This window comes from Sesamum indicum, linkage group LG13 (genome assembly GCF_026168435.1).
Source record: "Sesamum indicum cultivar Baizhima isolate 11 linkage group LG13, ASM2616843v1, whole genome shotgun sequence".
Lineage (NCBI taxonomy): Eukaryota > Viridiplantae > Streptophyta > Magnoliopsida > Lamiales > Pedaliaceae > Sesamum > Sesamum indicum.
Genome location: NC_142669.1, coordinates 3,767,913 through 3,791,435, shown reverse-complemented (window position 1 = coordinate 3,791,435; position 23,523 = coordinate 3,767,913). Strand labels below are relative to the sequence as shown.

Genomic DNA, 23,523 nt, shown 5'->3' with positions numbered 1-23,523 from the left:
TTTTATAAAAGTAAAAATGACTTGAGCTGATTTTTTATCAAACCTTAAGATGCTGAGAAATATCTCTATCATCAATGTCACACAGTGCTTTATCCTTGTCACTTTCACGTATGTACACCAGCATAAAGGCATTAGATTGCCTCATAAACTTGAGGGGGGCATTATCTGGATTTGTCGTCATTACATGCTGTCAAGACATAAATGAAAAGGTAACAAAGTATCAACAAGTTTTAACAGAAGTAGGAAAAATAAAAGGAAAATTTACTTCTTCTTTACCTCCATAAAGCTCGTCTAAAGCCTTTATTATATCTTCTTTTGTCACTCGTTCATCATCGAATTTATACCTGAAACCATTCAAAATGATTATCTTTATGTAGTTTGCAACGAGAGATCTACATGTAATCTATTGCTATAAGCTGAAAACTTGCATTTTTATGTCTCGAGAAAATAGCATTTTTGGCATATTAGCTTCTCCGTAGGTCCTATCGCTTTCTATTGTTTTCCAATTTTGGTCCATACCAATGGGAGCCAAAGTATTTTTTGAACCTCATGACTGGAGGTCGTCTGTACACAAACACTGGGCTAAGATGCAATCCCCTATGGAGAAGTTCTGAGACCCCAATGTTGATCTTTAAAGCAGATGTACATTGACGAAATCCTTTGGTCCCTTCATCCTTCCTTCGACCTGTTTATCACAAACTCTAAGTGGGCTTAAGAAGACCATTTCATGAGTTGATAAAATAGTTGAACCAATACGAGGCACCAATTGAAGAATCTGCACCATCGGTATTGAATTTGGAGGCTTCAAACTCAAAAGCGAAAAGCAAGGGAGACAAATGCCAAATGAGAAAGAAGGATGAAGCTAAGTCAGCCAATGCAAGCAGTTTCAACGCCCCTGTTGCCTTGGTGGGTGAGGGTAGAAGAAAAATGGAATAACGGTTTTACAGCAAAAATTTACTTATGATGTTTGCATAAAATTGTCAAAAGGCATTAGAAGAGGGAGTGTCGTGAATTCCCCTTCACCCAACTATGGCATTTGTTTAGAAAACATGATTACTATTCTTATTCGCAAATGTTGGACACTTGCTCTCGAAACGCATTTCCGCAAATAATTTGTAGAAATGAAAGGGAATAGAACGCTAAGTTAAGTAGTCTTAAAGCTAAGGAATAGCTAGGCCATTACTAGAAAAATAATAAAACTATATAGAGTTAGCTAATAGAATTCTTGTCAAAATAGTAAAGGATTATGTAACCCAACGTGATGAAGTCGTTAGTCAATTGTTGGACAAATTAGACTACAAAACTTGATCAATAAAAGATTCTTTTGAGTCTGCTGAGTTATTATCGTACTGCATAATTCGAGTATGCATGCTCAAAACAAATGACTAAAACGGATGGTCAAGAACATAACTTACAGAGAATGGCATGCATGAGCTAGGGCCATATCCCTATAGATAGGATGAGTAGGTTGGTAGATTCAAAGAGTCTAGTAATAGATGATTTGAGTTTACTAACTTGTGGATCCTTTTTGAGAAGGAAGAAAGCCGTGAAAACACTTTATGGGACAAAGAATGCTTGTCAAAAACGTTCTATTGGATTGGATCCAAAATGGACATCTGTAAGTTACTAAATACACAAATGCAAGTAGAGGGTTCACAAGTTCAAGAACTTCTAGAAAGTTTGGAGAAATTAGACTTGAGGTGGAGAACCAAACTGGTTATAGAGACAAACCCCTCGATGGGATCAAGGTGATGTTTATTTAGTGGGAGTTCTTGAAACATCCGAAAATGAGAAAGAAATTCTCATTCAGTGAAATATCTTTGGAAGAGACGATGTTGAACTGTCTCTAGTAAAGGAGAAATTGAACCTTGATTGGACATGGTTCGACCGGTGCTTCACTGAACTAGTTGGGCCGCTAGATATGGACTTTCAAAAAATCGTCTAGTTGTAAAACATGGTGTTTTCTTAAGTCGCAATCCAGAAACCATATTTGATATAGAATGAAAAACATATGTCCTGCAAAAGTTTTGAGTATAAGGAATGGTCCTGCACACGTCAAAGGACTAGTGGGAGGAAAATAAGACTCAGAGTCTGATTTATATATGTTCGTTATGGAATAATGTAAACATCACTTGTAATCGAAACTTTAATTGACCATATCTAAAGTTCTTAAAAGGATGATTACAAAACTCCAGTTACCCGATACATACGAATTTCTGAAACCGAACAAGGAGAAGCAATGTAGGGCATCGATTTGGATAAAGACGTGGAGCCATAAAATTTACGTAATGTGATCTCAGAGTAATTTTATTCACTTAAAGTAATATATCAAACATCAAAATTTAAATTTAATGACACAATTAATTAATTTATGTACATTACTTATAGTTGAAAAGCATTACTTATTATAGTATAAGGGTTTTCAAATCCACCATTATCTCTGTAGTTATTGTTTTATTTGGGTTCATCACTTTGTGGATAAATTCCCAACCGATCTCATCATATTTTTTTCCATGATTCTTTGAAATTCTTCGCTCTTTCTATTTCTCCCTCTCTGACTTCTTGTTTCTCGTTATCTTAGTGTGATGCCTATGTTTGGGTCCATTATTGCTCTTCGACTTCTCTTTTATTTTCTCTCTTTACATTTCTCCTCCTTGGAATGCTCCCTTTTATCACATAGTCGATGTTGTGCCTCATAGTGACTACTGTATAAATTAATTGCCTGAACAAAGCATAATTAATTGCTTTCCTAGCCGCTATTATTTGTTTCTCAATAGAATATAAATTTGATGCTATTATTTGCTTAAAAATATACAAAATATAAATTTTGTACATTGTCACCTCCGAGAAACAATGAATCATATCGGTGTATGCTATTATCGAGTGATCTCATCATATTATCTTCCACGACTTTTTAAAATTTTTGCTCTTTCTCTTGCACCTGGTCTTGATTCCCATTATCTTAGTGTGCATATGCGTGTGCATACCTGGACACTATTAGTTACTCAATGTATCCCATTTATAACGTCTATTTTCGTTCAATGACCCCAAAAATAATGGTTCTAAGTCTAAAAGTATTCTTTTTCCCCGTAACTACCTTCTTGTTAAAGCAACGATGTGATGCTTCTAACTTTCATCTAATATATCTTGACTTTTTTTGGTTTGTAATTATCCAGGTTATTGACTTTCGCTGCTTGGAAAGGCCAAAAAGGATGAATTTTGTTTACAACTGTGAGTTCAATAAAAGACAGATTTTTAATTCTAGAGTGTAATTTCCTATGTTATGATTGGTAATATTGATCCACTTAACGCTGCTATTCAAATTTCACTAATTGTGAAGGTCGAAGCTTGATTCATATGATGAAGTTGCTAAGAGAGTTGCGAACAAACTCAGAGTCGATGATCCGTCCAAACTACGGCTTACATTACACAATATCTACTCTCAGCGACAAAAGCTCATCCTATAATATATCGAGGAGTAGAAAACTTGTTAGAGATGCTGCTGCATTACGACCAAGTACGCATTCATACTACTCTAAGTCAGGGTTCTTGTGGTCTGATATTATAGAATAAGGGTTTTCAAATCCACCATTATCTCTGTAGTTATTGTTTTATTTGGGTTCATCACTTTGTGGATAAATTCCCAACCGATCTCATCATATTTTCTTCCATGATTCTTTGAAATTCCTCGCTCTTTCTATTTCTCCATCTCTAGCTTCTTGTTTCTCGTTATCTTAGTGTGATGCCTATGTTTGTGTCCTTTATTGCTCTTGAACTTCTCTTTTATTTTCTCTCTTTGCATTTCTCCTCTTTGGAATGGTCCCTTTTATCACATAGTCGATGTTTTGCCTCATAGTGACTATTGTATACGTTAATTGCTTGAACAAAGCATAATTAATTGATTTCCTAGCCGTTATTACTTGTTTCTTAACAGCATATAAATTTGATGCTATTATTTGCTTAATAATATACAAAATATAAATTTTGTACATTGTCACCTCCGAGAAACAATGAATCATATCGGTGTATAATATTATCGAGTGAACTCATCATATTATCTTCAACGACTCTTTAAAATTTTTGCTCTTTCTCTTGCACCTGGTCTTGATTCCCATTATATTAGTGTGCATGTGCGTTTGCATACCTGGACACTATTAGTTACTCAATGTATCCCATTTATAACGTCTATTTCCATTCAGTGAGCCCAAAATAATGGTTCTAAGCCTAAAAGTATTCTTTTTCCCCGTAACTACCTTCTTGTTAAAGCAATGACGTGATGCTTCTAACTTTCATCTAATGTATCCTAACTTTTTTTGTTTGTAATTTTGCAGGTTATCCACTTTCGCTCCTTGGAAAGGTCTGAAAGGATGAATTTTATTTACAACTGTGAGTTCAATAAAAGACAATCTTTTAATTCTAGAATGTAATTTTCTATGTTATGATTGGTATTATTGATCCACTTAACGCTGCTATTCAAATTTCACTAATTGTGAAGGTCAAACTTTGATTCATATGATGAAGTTGTTAAGAGAGTAGCGAACCAACTCGGAGTTGATGATCCGTCCAAACTATGGCTTACATTACACAATATCTACTCTCAGCGACAAAAAGCTCATCCTATCACATATCGAGGAGTAGAAAACTTGTTAGAGATGTTGCTGCATTACGACCAAGTATGGATTCATACAACTCTAACTCGGGTTTCATTTGATCTGGAATTATTGTATAAGGGTTATCAAATCCACCACTATCTCTGTAGTTACAGTTTTATTTGGGTTCATCACTTTGTGGATAAATTCCAAACCGATCTCATCATATTATCTTCCATGATTCTTTGAAATACCACGCTCTTTCTATTTCTCCTTCTCTTGCTCCTTGTTTCTCGTTATCTTGGTGTGATGCCTATGTTTGTGTGCTTTATTGCTCTTTGACTTCTCTTTTATCTTCTCTCTTTGAATTTTTCCTCCATGAAATGGTCCCTTTTCTCCATAGTCGATGTTGTACCTCGTAGTGACTACTGTATACATTAATTGCCTGAACAAAGCATAATTAATTGCTTTCCTAGCCCGTTTTATTTGTTTCTCTACGAAAGGTTTTATCTATTGAAGTATTTTGGTACTTGATGCTATTATTTGCTTAAAGATATACAAAATATAAATTTTGTACATTGTCAGCTCCGAGATACAATGCATCATATCGGAGTATAATATTATCGAGTTATCTCATCATATTATCTCCCACGACTCTTTAAATTTTTTGCTCTTTCTCTTGCACCTGGTCTTGATTCCCATTATCTTAGTGTCGATGTGCGTGTGCATACCTGGACACTATTTTACTCAATATACCCCATTTATCACATCTATTTCCTTTCAGTGACCCCAAAATAATGGTTCTAAGTCTAAAAGTATTCTTTTTCCCCGTAAGTACCTTCTTCTTAAAGCAACGATGTGATGCTTCTAACTTTCATCTAATATATCCTGACTTCTTTGGTTGTAATTCTGCATGTTATCCACTTTCGCTCCTTGGAAAGGTCTGAAAAGGTTGAATTTTGTTTACAACTGTGAGTTCAATAAATAACAGATTTTTAATTCTGGAGTGTAATTTCCTATGTTATGATTGGTAATGTTGATCCACTTAACGCTGCTATTCAAATTTCACTAATTTTGAAGGTCAAAGCTTGATTCATATGATGAAGTTGTTAAGAGAGTAGCGAACCAACTCGGAGTCAATGATCCGTCCAAACTACGGCATTCATTACACAATATCTACTCTCAGCGACCAAAAGTCTCATCCTAGAACATATCGAGGAGTAGAAAACTTGTCAGAGATGCTGTTGCATTACGACCAAGTAAGCATTCATACAACTCTATGTTGGGGTTCATTTGATCTTAAATTATTGTATAAGGGTTTTCATATCTACCATTATCTCTATAGTTATTGTTTTATTTGGGTTCATCACTTTGTGGATAAATTCCCAACTGATCTCATCATATTATCTTCCATGATTTTTTGAAATTCCTCGCTCTTTATATTTCTCCCTCTCTTGCTCCTTGTTTCTCGTTATCTTAGTGTGATGACTATGTTTGTGTGCTTTATTCCTCTTTGACTTCTCTTTTATTTTCTCTCTTTGCATTTCTCCTCCTTGAAATGGTCCCTTTTATCACATAGTCGATGCTAGGCCTCATATTGACTATTGTATACATTAATTGCCTGAAGAAAGCATAATTAATTACTTTCGTAGCCCGTTTTATTTGTTTCACTACAAAAGGTTTTACCTATTGAAGTATTTTGGTATTTGATCCTATTATTTGCTTAAAAATATACAAAATATAAAATTTGTATATTGTCACCTCCGAGAAACAATGAATCATATCGGAGTATAATATTATCGAGTGATCTCATCATATTATCTTCCACGACTCTTTAAAATTTTTGCTCTTTCTCTTGCACCTGGTCTTGATTCCCATTATCTTAGTGTGCATGTGCGTATGCATACCTGGACACTATTAGTTACTCAATGTACCCCATTTATATTATCTATGTCCTTTCAGTGACTCCAAAATAATGGTTCTAAGTCGAAAAGTATTCTTTTACCCCATCACTACCTTCTTGTTAAAGCAACTATGTGATGCTTCTAACTTTCATCTAATATATCCTGACTTTTTTGGTTTTTAATTCTGCAGGTTATCCATTTTCGCTCCTTGGAAAGGCCTGAAAAGGATGAATTTTGTTTACAACTGTGAGTTCAATAAAAGACAGACTTTTAGTTCTCGAGTGTAATTTCCTATGTTATGATTGGTAATATTGATCCACTTGACGCTGCTATTCAAATTTCACTAATTGTGAAGGTCAAAGCTTGATTCATATGATGAAGTTGCTAAGAGAGTAGCGAACCAACTCGGAGTCGATGATCCGTCCAAACTACGGCTGACATCACACAATATCTACTCTTAACGACCAAAAGCTTATCCTATAAGATATTGAGGAGTAGAAAACTTGTTAGAGATGCTGCTGCATTACGACCAAGTACGCATTCATACAACTCTAAGTCGGGGTTCATTTGATGAGGGTGTGAAACTAACAAAGCATTGACAAAGCATTACTTTCTTGCTTAGCTTTCTGATATTCTATACTTTGAAGTAGTGGATATACCTCTGCCAGAATTACAAGAGTTGAGAATCCTCAAACTAGCTTTCAGCTATGCGGTAAACTCTGAAGTGAGTATTCATTCATAAGTGGACTTTATGCTCCTATACAAGTGCATACATATGCAAGACTTGAAAATTTATTATATATTTAGCAAACACTAAATATCTCATTTGTTTTCCATATATAGCTGGAAACCCACAGTATTAGGTTGCCAAAAGAAAGCACTGTCGGTGACGTGCTTGAGCATCTCAAGGAGAAGGTAATATAGCTAACAAGTTATTACCGAAAGTGTGCGTGTGTGTGTTCATAGAATTCTAAGATTTGTCGTATAACATAGCATTATATGATTTTTAACTGTTGCAATGTTTACGTTAAACAGGTGAAACTTTCTCGTCCAAATGCAGAGCTCAAGTTGCTGGAAGTTTTATCGCACAAGATCTATAAGGTCTTGAATTATTGCATCTTCTTTTTGTTTCATTCATTAGTTTCGTAATATTAATATCAAAATAATATTCTTCTAAACTTTTACTTAATAATCCAACTTAAATAGTTAAATTTAATTTATTTTATGCCGAAAAATATTGTATGGGTTGACTACACACAAATTGGACATGTCGAAGATATGCACTCCGACATGGAAGTTTAGTCTCAGTACTTGTGAGGTTTTGTATTTTGGCCTTGTGCTCTTCACATAGTTAAATTTAATATTGTGCTTCCAAATGGATGTTAGAAATTCCTTGTGTCTAGCCTTCTATGCTTATTTTTTTAAGTTGCTGAAACTCTAAGTTCCTACAGATATTTCCTAATACTGATAAGATCGCAGCAATAAATGACAATCGTTGGACTTTACGAGCAGAGGAGGTCTGTTTCTATCTCTATACATATGTGTGTCTATGTATATAAATGCTTTCATTTTTCAGGTGGTACACATAAAAAAAAAATATCTTGCTAGTTGCTTTCCATGTTATTACTGTGTCTTTATAGGCTACGACACTTTTTCCTTTAAAATTGGCTTCCCCATATGTTCATCTTTAAAATCAACAATTTCTCCATTTTTATAATTTCTCATTGCAGATTCCAGAGGAAGAGAAATTTCTTGGCGCAAGTAAATGTTTGATTCATGTGTGTCACTTCATGCATGAGGATGCTCAAAATCAGACGGTAGTATTTTCAGTTCGTTACTTCATAGTTTTCCTCAGATATTTGTACTCATTCTACCTCTCTATTTCAACTGCAAGTGCATCTCTTTCATTTTCTTCCTTTTAAATCTTATATATTCATTTTGCTTCGGCAGCGAATTAAAACTCTTGGCGAGCCATTTTTATTGATGATAAATGATGGTGAAACTTTGTCTCATATCAAGGTTCGTGTGCAGAACAAGTTGCAAGTACGAGATGAGGAATTTTCGAAGGTATTCCAGGCCGATCCAAATTGTTACAATCACTTTAAATGAAGATGATGGTATGATACTTATGTGGTTAGGCATGCTACAACTTCTACTTTCTGCTTGAATCTTCTCGATTTCATGTAGTGGAGATTTGCTTTTCTGTAGCATAGTCAAGCAGAATACTTGGAGGACTCAGATACTTTGTTCGATCATTTCCAGGTCTCACTCATTCTCTCACATAGACACACTCTGCAACAATATTTATATGCAGATGCGTTTAAATTTCATAATATGTATTGACTCTACAGAGAAGCAGTATTTGTGTTTCTTTGGAGCAATATCTTGGACTGGAACACGTTGACAATACCCCTAGAAAGCTCCTGCAGCAAATTCGGTAATCTATACCTTGTTTTATTTTCATTTTTTTTTACTAAATCTGATTGTTGCTCGGTGTTGATAATGTTGCTGAAAGTTTTGCAAATAGGTTTTTCAGCAAAGCTTTCGGCAAAATTATCAACATCGAGCAACAAAATCAAATTTATTAAAAAATAAAAATAAAACACGGTATAGATGACCTAATTTGCTGCACGAGCCTTCTAGGGGTATTGTTAACGTGTTCCAATTCAAGATATTGCTCCCAAGAAGCAAAAATACTGCTTCTCTATAGAGTCAAAACATAGTATGAAATTTTAAGCGCATCTGCATATAAATATTGTCACAGAGTGTGTCTGTGTGAGAGAGTGAGTGAGACCTGGAAATGGTCGAACAAAGTATCTAAGTCCTCCATGTATTCTACTTGACTATGTGACACAAAAGCAAATCTCCACTGCATAAAATTGAGAAGATTCAAGCTGAAAGTAGAAGATGTAGCATGCCTAACCACATAAGCATCATACCATCATCTTCATTTAAAGTTATTGTAACAATTAGGCTAGGGCTGGAATACCTTCTAAAATTCCTCATCTCGTAATTGCAACTTGTTCTGCACAAGAACCTTGATTCAAGAAAAAGTTTCACCATCATTGATCATCAATAAGAATGGTTCGCCAAGAGTTTTAATTTGCTGCCAGAAGCAGAATGAATATATAAGAATTAAAAGGAAGAAAATGAAAGAGATGCACTTGCAGTTGAAATACAGACGTAGAATGAGTACAAATATCTAAGGAAAACTATGAAGTAACGAACTGAAATACTACCGTCTGATTTTGAGCATCCTCATGCATGAAGGGACACACATGAATCAAACATTTACTTGGTCCAAGAAATTTCTCTTCCTCTAAAATCTGCAATGAGAAATTATAAAAGTGGAGAAATTATTGATATTTAAGATGAACATATGGGGAAGCCAATTTTATAGGAAAACGTGTCATAGCCTATCAAAGACACAGTACTAACATGGAAAACAATTAACAAGATATTTTTTGTTATGTGTATCACCTGAAAAATGAAAGCATTTTTATACATAGACACACATATGTATAGAGATAGAAATAGACCTCCTTTGCTCGTAAAGCCCAGCGATTCTCATTTATTGTTGCTATCTTATCACTATTAGGATGTATCTGTAGGAACTTGGAGTTTCAACAACTTAAAAAAATAAGCATAGAAGGCTAGAATAAGAAATTTATAACATCCATTTGGAAACACAATATACAATTTACTAAGTGAAGAGCACAAGGGAAAAATACAAAAACCTAGCAAGTTCTGAGACTCAACTTCCAAGTCAAAGTGCATATCTCCGACACGTGCAATTTGTGTGTAGTCAACCCATACAAGATTTTTCAACATAAAATAAATTGAATTTAACTATTTCAGTTGGATTATTAAGTAAATGTTTAGAAAAATATTATTTTGACATTATTATTACGAAACTAATGAATGAAACAAAAAGAAGATGCAGTAATTCAGGACCTTATAAATCTTGTGCGATAATACTTCCAGCAACCTGAGCTCTGCATTTGGATGAGAAAGTTTCACTTGTTTAATGTAAACATTGCAAAAGTTAAAAATCATATACGCTATGTTAAGCGACAAATCTTAGAATTCTAGGAGCACACACGCAGACTCTCGGTAATAACTTGTCAGTTATATTACCTTCTCCTTGAGATGCTCAAGCACATCACCCACAATGCTTTCTTTTGGCAGCCTAATACTGTGAGTTTCCAGCTATATATGGAAAACAAATAAGATATTTAATGTCTGCTAAATATATAATAACTTTGCAAGTCTTGCATATGTATGCACTTGTATAGGAGCATAAAGTCCAATTATGAATGAATACTCACATCAGAGTTTGCCGCATAGCTGAAAGCTAGTTTGAGGGTTCTCAACTCTTGCAATTCTGGCAGAGGTATATCCCCTACATCAAAGTACAGAATACCAGAAAGCTGAACAAGAAATTAATGCTTTGTTAGTTTCACACCCTCATCAAATGAACCCCGACTTAGAGTTGTATGAATGCGTACTTGTCCGTAATGCAGCAGCATCTCTAACAAGTTTTCTGCTCCTCGATATCTTATAGGATGAGCTTTTGGTCGCTGAGAGTACATATTGTGTGATGTGAGCCGTAGTTTGGATGGATCATTAACTCCGAGTTGGTTCGCTACTTTATTAACAACTTCATAATATGAATCAAGCTTTGACCTTCATAATTAGTGGAAGTTGAATAGCGGCGTTATGTGGATCAATATTACCAATCATAACATAGGAAATTACACTCTAGAATTAAAAGTCTATCTTCTATTGAACTCACAGTTGTATACAAAATTCATCCTTTTTAGGCCTTTCCCAGGAGCGAAAGTGGATAACCTGCAGAACAACAAACCAAAAAAGGCAGGATATATTAGATGAAAGTTAGAAGCATCACATCATTGTTTTAACAAGAAGGTAGTTACGGGGAAAAATAATACTTTTTGACTTAGAAGCATTATTTTTTGGGGTCACTGAAAGGAAATAGATGTTATAAATGAGGTACATTGAGTAACTAATAGTGTCCAGGTATACACAAGCACATGCACACTAAGATAATGGGAATCAAGACCAGGTGCAAGAGAAAGAGCAAAAATTTTAAAGAATCGTGGAGGATAATATGATCAGATCACTTGATGATATTATACTCCGATATGATTCATTATTTCTTGGAGGTGACAATGTACAAATTTTATATTTTGTATATCTAAGCAATTAATAGTATCAAATACCAAAATACTTCAATAGGTAAAACCTTTTATAGTCAAACAAATAATACGGGCTAGGAAAGTAATTAATAATGCTTTGTTCAGGCAATTAACGTATACAGTCAATATGAGGCACAACATCAACTATGTGATAAAAGGGACCATTTCAAGGCGGAGAAATGCAAAGAGAGAAAATAAAAGAGAAGTCGAAAAGCAATAAAGCACACAAACATAGGCATCACACTAAGATAACGAGAAACAAGGAGCAAGAGAGGAAGAAACAGAAACAGCGAGGAATTTCAAAGAATCGTGAAAGATAATATAATGAGATCTATTGGGAATTTATCCACAAAGTGATGAACCCAAATGAAACAATATTTACAGAGATAATGGTGGATTTGAAAACTCTTATACAATAATTTTAGATCAATGAATAAAGAAGAATAATAGAATAATAACAATACGGAAAGCAGTAAAGTAACCGGCTTAGGAGCCAGATCTGGCAACCGAATGCCCAAGTGCCACCACCGGCCGACAACCCTCATGGTTGCAAAAAAATCACAAAGCCACCAAGACACAAAGATCCATAATGAGACCACTTAGGCTTCATTTAGAATCACTTAAAATTCCACTAAGAAGTTTCTTTCACACTCAGCAAATATTCTCGCAAAGTATTTCACGAAAAGGGGTTTTCGTTTTGTTGTTGTTCTATCTCTTTAAAACCAATATATATATATACTAATAGAACACAGAGAACATAGATAGAAAGAGGTGAGATGATGAGGGATTTCCAAGAGCAATGGAAACTTGAGAGGAACAAAATCAGAGATAGAAAGGAGGGAGAGGAAGAGGCACCGACTGAATAGTAGAAGAATAGGGTTAAGTAGAAGAAGGGTCGGGTCAGGTAATGGGCCTGGCAACAAGTGGGCTGCCATCCAAGTGGGGGGGGGGCCATGGGCCAAAAAATCCAACAACATCATTGGATAATATAACATTATACTCCAGCATGAATCATGCTTTCTTGGAGAGACAATGTACATGTTTTATATTTTCTATAATTTTAAGCGAATAATTGCATCAGATATCCAAATACTTCAATAGGTAAAACCTTTTTATGAAACAAATAATATGGGCTAGGAAAGTAATTTAACTACACTATCTTTAGGTAGCTTATACAATAGTCAATATGCAGCACATCATTGACTATGTGATAAAAGGGACTATCTCAAGGAGGAGAAACACGTAGAGAAAAATAAAATATAAGTTTGAGAGCAAGCAAGAACACAATGTCTAATATGGCAGTGAAATAAATGGGCTGTTCATCTTAAGAGATTTGCAGCATAGGGTTCTTGCAATAGCAAGCTCCAATGTAGCAAATACGAGTCTAATCTATGTTAGCCCTCTTATTGCTATTTTTAAGTATAAAATTCAAGTAAAAATATAAGGATTCATTTTCTAGGCGCGAGATATTGGATAAGTGTAAACTCGAGAAAGCTAGAGATATGGTTTTCATTCATATGCAAAGCTATTATATGCAGTCTAAAATTATAAATAACTATTAATATTACACTATAAAGGGAACCTATAGAAGAGAATTGGATTGAGAAGGAACTATTTGAAGGAATAACAAGGACAAAATCTAGTAGAGTTATACTCTCATTAAAAATAACTAAAAGTTGAATGTGACAAGGAAGTAGGCACATGCATGCTCATCTGCACCTAGGTTCGGATGGAGGAACGTATAAAGTGAGTTTTCACATAAATGTGCATCCGCATCTATGTTGGGAGAGAGGAAGACATGAAGTGAGCTTGACATAAATGCTTATCCGCATCTAGGTCTGGAGGGAGGAACCTGAGCTTCTCGTAAATGCTCATCTGGATCTAGGTTTGGAAGGAGGAAGACATGGAGTAAGTGTGACGTGCATGCTCATCCGCATCTAAGTTCAGGGGGAGGAAGGTGAGAAAAAAGTTAGCTTGTCTTGCAATGTAATCCGTGTCTAGGTCTAGATGGTGGAAATTGAAAAACAAGTATGACGTACGTGCTCACTCGCGTCTAACTCCAGAGGGAGGAAATTGCAAAAGTAGTGAGCATGATGTGAATGCTCTCCCATGTTTAGGTTTGGAGGGAATAAGGTTGAGAAAGAAGTCAGCTTGACTTGCATGCTCATCCATGTCTAGGTACGGAGGGAGGAAAGTACGAGAGGTTTCATATTTCTCAAAATTCGAATAACAAAAAATTGCATGAAAGTTGAAAATTGTACATGGTTTTCAGTCTCATAAAATGGAACCTCCTTCAAAATATTTTTTGGTTCAAGGTTAGAGAATAACTAGGAAACACCCAACATATTTAAAATATTCCTACAAAACAAGCAACCAGGGGGAAAATAAGAAGAGGATTGGACATCTTCAGAGTGATGTGTTTACATTAAAGAAAAGCTAAAATATGAAGAACTGCTAGTTGTGAAAGAGGCAATTTCGAAAAACATTAATGAGCTATCGAAATAAACTATATGCTGAAAAGGTCCAACTTAGACCAATATGGATTATGTTTGATACTTTAGGAAAAGATATTCCCACAATCCAGCAACACCATCAACATAAAAATGAAATATGACATGTGAAACATATATCTTGTAACTAGAATATAGTGATTCTAGCTAAGATGCAAATGCATATAGATAAATATTACTAATTAATATGAACACAATATTTATGAAAATGTACTTAAAGGCTATGTTGGTATTCAAGGAAAGATGGAATATCCTGGCAACGAAATAGTTTCATTGTTTTAGCAGGCTGTGACTTTTGATACCAGATAATGTCCCATTCTCTAGCTGCAATAGAAGAAACCAGAAAGTTATCAAAATACAATCTTTGTCCTGACAAGATGCTTGTGCTTGTGATTTTTATATACCTGGTTAAATGCAAATGTAAGTCCCGTGTCAATGTACGCACACGACTGTGTGCTCAAACTTTATCTCTTGAGAAGCAAAGAACTCAAGATATCTTCACCATTTAAAATATATTTGGGCATTTTGTTTTAAGATATCTTCACCATTTAAACTCTATATGTGAGTAGCAATTTTTTAGTCCTTGCAAAGAAATTGCATGTAACATGAGTTATATTCATCTCCATGACATTTGACAGATGCAATAATAGCTCCATCTAATGAAAACAGTTGCATGTGGGTTTCATTTTAAGTTGCAGCTAACAAAATTCTATTAGGATTCAGAGATTTAATAAGACCAATGATATAAAGAAAGGCCTTCAAAGCTCATTTACTACATAAATTTGGAATTATCATGAATTACCTGTGCACGCTCTATTTATCAGCATTGGGATTGTTACTTGATAACCTCTTTAAATGGCTTACCTACAATCATATAACAATCTGAAATGTTCATACAATCATATGGCTGACAATCAAAATGTTAAGTGTCTTTTAGTACCCGTGTAAGTTACTCCGAAGTGGAAACGGTGTCGATCAAGATCAAAAGCAGAGCCAATCAACAAACTCTAACCACGCCTTCCACATATGTTTCTATCTGCAAGTTTCCTCTTTTTTTTTTAATACTTATATAACTTTAGTTTTACAGACATTTTATACAAATGGGATGATTATACAATCGTTCATTAAAATTTGAGGTAATGATACATAAACTGTCTGTAGTTTGAAAAATTACATTTAGTAACAATACCTTTTATTTTCATTCAATAATTTAATCCCTCTATTAGTTAAAATTCATAGAATATTCTTATATATTAGTAAAAGATATTGGAATGGAAAACTCTATTTATCTGCAAATGATTTATCACTTATTGCAGGTCAAACAAATTTTTCCTAGCAAAACAACCTTTATAACGGTGAAAATATATCTCCTCAAATGCATTAGCGTGCGTGAAGATGTATAAGAGCAGGTTAAATAGAAAAAAAATATTTGACCTACAATACATCAGTAATAAGTCAATCAAAGGCAAAATCTGGATTTTCATTTAATTTTGTTTTGCTAATATCAGCACATTTGGTGAATTTTCACTACTGGGAAAAACTATTTGTTAGATGAATATAAAATTAGTAGTACTAGATGTAATTTTTCAAATGACATAAAGTTTATGTATAATTATACCAAACTTAAAGAAAAGGCGGTCTAATTATCCCTAAATAAATACATATTTAATAATATAATGTAAAATATATTAGAATTGCGTTCAATGAATATCTTATTTTTTGAATTCTATAAAATAATCTGATATTTAACTTATATATTTACTAAAGTTATGATTAATAAATGATTTAGTATTTTTTTTATGTTGTTCTATACATTGAGATATAATACTACTTGTTCTTCTCTTTCATTTTACATAATTAACAAAATAATAATTTAAATTGCTGTAGCGGTATCTTAATTATTTCATAATCAGTTTGGTTTTATTTTTACAAAAATATCTTTTCAATACATATATATTTATATTATTAAACAATTTTGTTATATAATTAATTTAGAACTAAAAACATTTGGAAGATAATCTTCTTTATAGTAATGAAAAATTCCAAGAAATACTGAATATTTTTATATGTTTTATACTTTATTAATGAAATATGTAAATTAGCAAGTTATGTTTAAATATTTACATTAATTAATTTGTATCTTTACACATCTTTGCTAACTAAACTAATCTATTTTGTATAATTGGCATATGTAAGAAGTTTTTAAAATTTTATACTTTGTAATAATCGATTAGTAAAAATATTTAAATATTATTATACATTCAATTTGATAATTTATAATTGCCATTATACTTTCATAATTTATTAACCACTTTTGATTAAAAAAAATGTATATATACAATATTTTATGATTAAACATCGGTAATTCTTTCTTTTGTTTGTGTAATATGTTTAATAAATATTGTTAAATACATTAATGTTTTAAAGTTATCTTCCCAATCAAAATTTTAAATTTTCTTAATAAATAACATTGAGTTCGAACTTAGTTTTTCCTTTTCATGTTATGTCAAGCCTTAACTTGAGTTTCAATCTTAAAATTTTGTCGAACTTATACCCTTACAATTACCCAAAAGAAAATAGAAAATAAAAAGCCAATGCTATATATTACCCAACACGACTCGAACTATATTTTCTATTATAATTCTCGTTGCATCTTCTATTTTATTTCATATATACATATCACGTGTATAAAAATTATGTTATTAATTTTATCTAGGGAAAAGATTTTATGCACGTCCAAATATATATGTGAAACTAAATAGAAGATGCAATAGGAGTAGAAAATCCAATGTGAACACAATCATGAAAAACCGCATAATGATGTGGCAAAAGTGATAAAAATTATAATTAAGAAGCAAGAGATGTTTATGGTGTAGGACTCCTCTAGGAGTGTCAATGGCCGATTAGGACGATGACTTTTATTCTGGCGCTTTCCCTATAGCCAGAAATGCTGGAAGTACACTGGTGCAAGAAATTCTCTGGCAATCTCTTCCTATCAATCATCTTCTATTTTACCTAATACGAACATAGTACAAGTATGGGAAAATAACATTTTTCTTCCCATAAAATGAAGCCGTCCACTTTTGGTCCCATTGGTTATGGGACTATCACTTTTGGTTACTAACTTTCAAAATTTAGCACTTTTAGTCTCATGACACATTTTTATTAGATAATTAACGAAAAACACTACGTGATAGTTCAGTGCATGTGAACAAAAGTGCTGTATTTTTAAATTCAGAATAAAGTGAGAGTCATGTAACCAAGGGACCAAAAGTGTAAAGGCCCAACGACCACGTGTTTTCGTTAAAATATCTAATAGAAAGGTTTAATGAGACCAAAAGTGTTACTTTTCATAAGTTACAGGGACAAAAGTGAGAATTCCATAACCAGTGGGACAAAAAGTAGAAAGACCTTAAATTGCGATACGAAAAATATTATTTTCCCAACATAGTACAACTTTAATTACATTATGGATATTTAAGGAATAGTAGAATGTTAAATGGTTAAAATTACTAACTTACTGGACGAAACATGCTACTTTCCCGACACAGTACAAGTAACAACAAGAATAACCACAACAACAACTATGTAAAAGAAATGTCAATATAATTTACCTTTAAAATCATGTACATATTAGCTTCTGCTTTTTTTTTCTTATTTAGTTCTTTCTCTTTTTTCTCCCTCTTCAACCTCTCCTACACGAGCAAAAAATTTTACTAATGCGAAATATATAGAAAAAGGATAACAGGGTGTTTGGCTAAGCTTATGAGCACATGATCGAAACATTTTATAAGATGTTTAGAACACTATAAGCTCTTGAGAACCATTTAGTAATTCTTTTTTTTTTTTTTTCTTGAAGAGCACATGAGATCCTAAGTAAGATATTTTGGATCTTATAAGCTCTTTAAGAAAAGGTTAAGTTCACCTATCTTGTTTTTAAAGTATCTTATAAGTTCTTCAAATAATATCCAAAAAACAAAAACACACTCATAATTTTGTTAATATTTCAGTTTTAACCTTCATATGATTCACATCCGGCCACAACAAAATTATCTATTTGTATAATTTTAAATTCTAAGAGTTTGATGAATTTTTTGGTTACTATTACGATATAAAAAGCTTAGGGTAAATTATATTTTACTATTCGAACTACGCCCATTTTTACGCTTCGCCATAGAAATTTTTTTTGGTGTCAACTTATCATAAAAACTTTGCGAAATTAGTACTTTGCCATATATGATCATCGTTTTGTTGATTTTATGCCGGAAGAACATTGCATGTTGTATATATGTGAAAAATATCACATCACATAATCCTTAAACATCACATGCGCCTTGCATGTGATGTTTTTTTCGCTAAAAAACTTGGTTGAGAAATAGTTATAAATGGCAAAGTGTAAAATTTTGTAAAGTTAAGATGGTAAGTTGACACAAAAAAAGTTTAGATGCCAATGTATAAAAACGGTCATAGTGCGGATGACAAAATATAATTAATCCAAAAGCTTATTATGTCTAACACTGTAATGTCATAAAAGCTCAAGCATCATATGTATCCAAATAATTTAAGAACTTATTTTTAGAATAAGAATAAATGTAGCACCCCCTTTGCTACAAGGGCTATACCGACCTGCCTTGGTATAGCGCGTGGACCTATTCTTCAACAGTCAGACACCCTCAAAGTCTATTCCTGAAAGAAAATGTCAGCAGGGGAATGAGCCTGCCACTCAGTAAGCAAATAACCAGTCCTATCTATATATGCATGTCAACCATAGCCCAAACAAGATAAACAAGCAACACGAATGGAATATAATCAATTTAATTCCAACATAATCAACTTTATTACACCACATGACTGTCTCATAATAAGACAACCAACAAAACTCCATTTTTCCCTAGTTTGCTTACCAGAAGGTGATATTGTGTTTTCCCACCAACTCAATCTCACCGTTATATAAATTTAAGTGAATCCCCTTGACAGCCGGCTCATCAATCTCATTTCGCATCATAGCTCTTTCAATTCGCATCATAGCTCTTTTATTTCGCATCATAGCTCTTTTCACATCACATCTTTTTCATATCGCATCAAAGCTCTTTTCATTTCATTTCTTTCTCATATCGCATCAAAGCTCTTTTCATTTCATTTCGCCTTATAGGCTTTTCAACACGTCAAGGGGTATTCACGCCACAATTACATTCAATTTCCACCACTCCCTCATTTCCACATATCACCATTTTTGTAAGCAACTAGTAACATAAAATAATATATCATTATACTCTCATTTTCAGACACCCACAACACAACATACAACAAACATGATATTTCAACGTGTCTTCGCATTCCACGTACACAGTATCGTCAATCAAATTGAATCATTCACCACGCATATATTTTCAGATAAAACAATATCAGCATTAACCACAAAGTCATATAATAGTAATACCACAAATAAAAAGAACATATATAGATAATACTAATTATTTACTTACCTCGACCTTACAACGTTTCTTTCTACTCTGTCACTAATTGTCAGTCCTTTTACTTCACCCCCGTATCCTATAATTAGCTATACCACATACAATTAATATATCGAGAATATCGTAATTTCTTTTAAATATAATATTAAATATTATTCGTACAATTTCTAATAATTCTTCAATATTCCATTTCTATCGAAGTACAAATCTTCGTTAATCCTCTTTATTAACATACCATTTATTAAATATAATTTTTGAAATATTTCTATGAATTTTCTATCAATTTCTCCCTACTATACAATTTAATTAAGCAATAATACATAGAATTACATATTTGGTTAGTCATTCCGATGGAATTGTGTAAATTAGCTATAATAATAATTAAAGCTAAATAAATCTAATATTTTAATTACCCAACTATATTATTTTTATAGCAAATGTGATATTTAATACGATACTAATTTAAATAGCCAAAATCATAAAATACTCCGATTAAATAGTACATCGTTTAATATAAACTATATTTAATAAAAAGACTAATTAAATAATGTAATTATATGAATTAATAAAAATTAAAACATAAATTACCTGTTTCCTCCTTCGCCCGCGAGGAATTGCAAATTTCTGAAGCAGTAACTTTAATATATAAAGTATATCTTACATATATATATATATATATATCATGAGAGAGAGGAGAGAGATGTGGGGTGGCGGTGGCCCCCACCCTCATCCTTTTCCTCTTTTCTCACCATATAATATATGTATTATTATATGTATATATTTATGTATTATATATATAATATTATTATTAATTTATTTATTTAATTAAACTTTTCTCAAATACCCATTACGTCCTTTCTAAATTTCTTAATTAATATAAGTTGTCCCAAATATTATAACGAACTCCAATTTAATTCATTCAAGTGTTATTATATTCCAATTATGGCCCATAATTTATTTACTAATTAACTAAATTTCATAAAAATTTATCAATTAATCCCCCAATTATATATTATAATTTTTGGGCCGTTACAATTCTCCCCTCCTAATAAAAATTTCGTCCTCGAAATTTAACTAACTTACCGGCTCAGGGAGTAAATATGGGTATTTTTCTCTCATGTCCTCTGCATCATTTCAACAAACTGTTACGTAAAGGGGTTCGTTTCTAGTTGTGAGGCATTTTTATTTTGGAATTCTAACCCCTGATGTTCTGATCCTGCATGACCCTGCACACACTCTAATGACTCAGTTGGGCCAGCAGCGTTTTCCCTTGACCCTTCCATCCTATATGAAATACACACACGTGAGTAGATTCCTAGCATATACATCTTACGTATAATATTACATTTCGTCTACTATCCCAAGGAAATCTAATCCCTGCTCTGATACCACCTAATGTAGCACCCCCTTTGCTACAAGGGCTATACCTACCCTAAACGTCATACTTATTGTAATCCCTGTGTTTATACATATAAATGCACATAATAATTTAATCCATGTGTATACGTAACTCCAACGTGATAATAGGTATTATCAACCCACAACATTATATATATATACATATCACACACCACAAGGTGATTCGTCACAAGTAATCTGTACGCTTATATTCTCTCTGTACAAACAAAATGTGCTTTGTACTCTAACTGACAAAGAGGAGAAAACTGCATACTGGCCCGACCTGCCTGGGTATAGCGCGTGGACCTATTTTTCAACAGTCACAACTCAAAGTCTATTCCTGAAAGAAAATGTCAGCAGGGGAATGAGCCTGCCACTCAGTAAGCAAATAACCAGTCCTATCTATATATGCATGTCAACCATAGCCCAAACAAGATAAACAAGCAACACGAATGGAATACAATCAATTTAATTCCAGCATAATCAACTTTATTACACCACATGACTGTCTCATAATAAGACAACCAACAAAACTCCATTTTTCCCTAGTTTGCTTACCAGAAGGTGATATTGTGTTTTTCCCACCAACTCAATCTCACCGTTATATAAATTTAAGTGAATCCCCTTGACAGCCGGCTCATCAATCTCATTTCGCATCATAGCTCTTTCAATCGCATCATAGCTTTTTTATTTCTCATCATAGCTCTTTTCACATCACATCTTTTTCATATCGCATCAAAGCTCTTTTCATTTCATTTCTTTCTCATATCGCATCAAAGCTCTTTTCATTTCATTTCGCCTTATAGGCTTTTCAACACGTCAAGGGGTATTCACGCCACAATTACATTCAATTTCCACCACTCCCTCATTTCCACATATCACCATTCTTGTAAGCAACTAGTAACATAAAATAATATATCATTATACTCTCATTTTCAGACACCCACAACACAACATACAACAAACATGATATTTCAACGTGTCTTCGCATTCCACGTACACAGTATCGTCAATCAAATTGAATCATTCACCACGCATATATTTTCAAATAAAACAATATCAGCATGAACTACAAAGTCATATAATAGTAATACCACAAATAAAAAGAACATATATAGATAATACTAATTATTTACTTACCTCGACCTTACAACGTTTCTTTCTACTCTGTCACTAATTGTCAGTCCTTTTACTTCACCCCCGTATCCTAGAATGAGCTATACCACATACAATTAATATATCGAGAATATCGTAATTTCTTTTAAATATAATATTAAATATTTTTCGTACAATTTCTAATAATTCTTCAATATTCCATTTCTATCGAAGTACAAATCTTCGTTAATCCTCTTTATTAACATACCATTTATTAAATATAATTTTTGGAATATTTCTATGAATTTTCTATCAATTTCTCCCTACTATACAATTTAATTAAGCAATAATACATAGAATTACATATTTGGTTAGTCATTCCGATGGAATTGTGTAAATTAGCTATAATAATAATTAAAGCTAACAAATCTAATATTTTAATTACCCAACTATATTATTTTTATAGCAAATGTGATATTTAATACGATACTAATTTAAATAGCTAAAATCATAAAATACTCCGATTAAATAGTACATCGCTTAATATAAACTATATTTAATAAAAAGACTAATTAAATAATGTAATTATATGAATTAATAAAAATTAAAACATAAATTACCTGTTTCCTCCTTCGCCCGCGAGGAATTGCAAATTTCTGAAGCAATAACTTTAATATATAAAGTATATCTTACATATATATATATATATATATCATGAGAGAGAGGAGAGAGATGTGGGGTGGCGGTGGCCCCCACCCTCATCCTTTTCCTCTTTTCTCACCATATAATATATGTATTATTATATGTATATATTTATGTATTATATATATATTATTATTAATTTATTTATTTAATTAAACTTTTCTCAAATACCCATTACGTCCTTTCTAAATTTCTTAATTAATATAAGTTGTCCCAAATATTATAACGAACTCCAATTTAATTCATTCAAGTGTTATTATATTCCAATTATGGCCCATAATTTATTTACTAATTAACTAAATTTCATAAAAATTTATCAATTAATCCCCCAATTATATATTATAATTTTTGGGCCGTTACAATTCTCCCCTCCTAATAAAAATTTCGTCCTCGAAATTTAACTAACTTACCGGCTCAGGGAGTAAATATGGGTATTTTTCTCTCATGTCCTCTGCATCATTTCAACAAACTGTTACGTAAAGGGGTTCGTTTCTAGTTGTGAGGCATTTTTATTTTGGAATTCTAACCCCTGATGTTCTGATCCTGCATGACCCTGCACACACTCTAATGACTCAGTTGGGCCAGCAGCGTTTTCCCTTGACCCTTCCATCCTATATGAAATACACACACGT

The 23,523-nt window shown here is 32.9% G+C and overlaps 2 protein-coding genes and 1 pseudogene across 4 annotated transcripts in view; all 3 read right to left on the bottom strand.

Moving 5' to 3' along the window:
* The window catches only part of LOC148784389 (ubiquitin C-terminal hydrolase 12-like), a 29,843-nt gene extending 6,997 nt beyond the window's left edge, over positions 1-22,846 (bottom strand). The window contains exons 1-5 of one of the 3 annotated variants that reach the window (XM_088877184.1): positions 22,810-22,846; positions 22,235-22,311; positions 18,849-18,908; positions 277-344; positions 44-187 (exon numbers count right to left, since the gene is read on the bottom strand). In XM_088877184.1, coding sequence (XP_088733310.1) covers positions 44-187; positions 277-282 — 150 coding nt within the window. In that variant the 5' untranslated portion in view covers positions 283-344; positions 18,849-18,908; positions 22,235-22,311; positions 22,810-22,846. Of the gene's footprint in view, positions 1-43; positions 188-276; positions 345-18,848; positions 18,909-19,708; positions 19,778-20,284; positions 20,306-22,234; positions 22,312-22,809 lie in introns of those variants that run through there. The other 2 variants (XM_088877183.1, XM_088877182.1) reach the window with 2 other exon arrangements.
* LOC105179351 (ubiquitin C-terminal hydrolase 13-like) overlaps positions 6,297-23,523 on the bottom strand; it is a 135,692-nt pseudogene continuing 118,465 nt past the window's right edge.
* Positions 9,191-12,631, bottom strand: LOC148784390 (ubiquitin C-terminal hydrolase 12-like). The gene is made up of 6 exons (XM_088877186.1): positions 12,195-12,631; positions 11,289-11,344; positions 11,002-11,179; positions 10,822-10,923; positions 10,631-10,702; positions 9,191-10,488 (listed from the first exon to the last, which is right to left on the bottom strand). Exons 1-6 carry the CDS (start codon positions 12,255-12,257, stop codon positions 10,441-10,443), a joined length of 519 nt encoding a protein of 172 aa, XP_088733312.1. The 5' UTR covers positions 12,258-12,631; the 3' UTR covers positions 9,191-10,440.

What these genes read in the sequence shown, in the direction of transcription:
- LOC148784390 (XM_088877186.1), bottom strand. Translation starts at nt 12,257, where the DNA reads ATGAGGGTTGTCGGCCGGTGGTGGCACTTGGGCATTCGGTTGCCAGAT. An exon ending in CAGATCTGGCTCCTAAGCCG is followed by an intron (nt 11,345 to 12,194) that starts GTTACTTTACTG and finishes GTTGTTCTGCAG; the next exon opens with GTTATCCACTTTCGCTCCTG. An exon ending in TGCTGCTGCATTACGGACAA is followed by an intron (nt 10,924 to 11,001) that starts GTACGCATTCAT and finishes TTTCTTGTTCAG; the next exon opens with CTTTCTGGTATTCTGTACTT.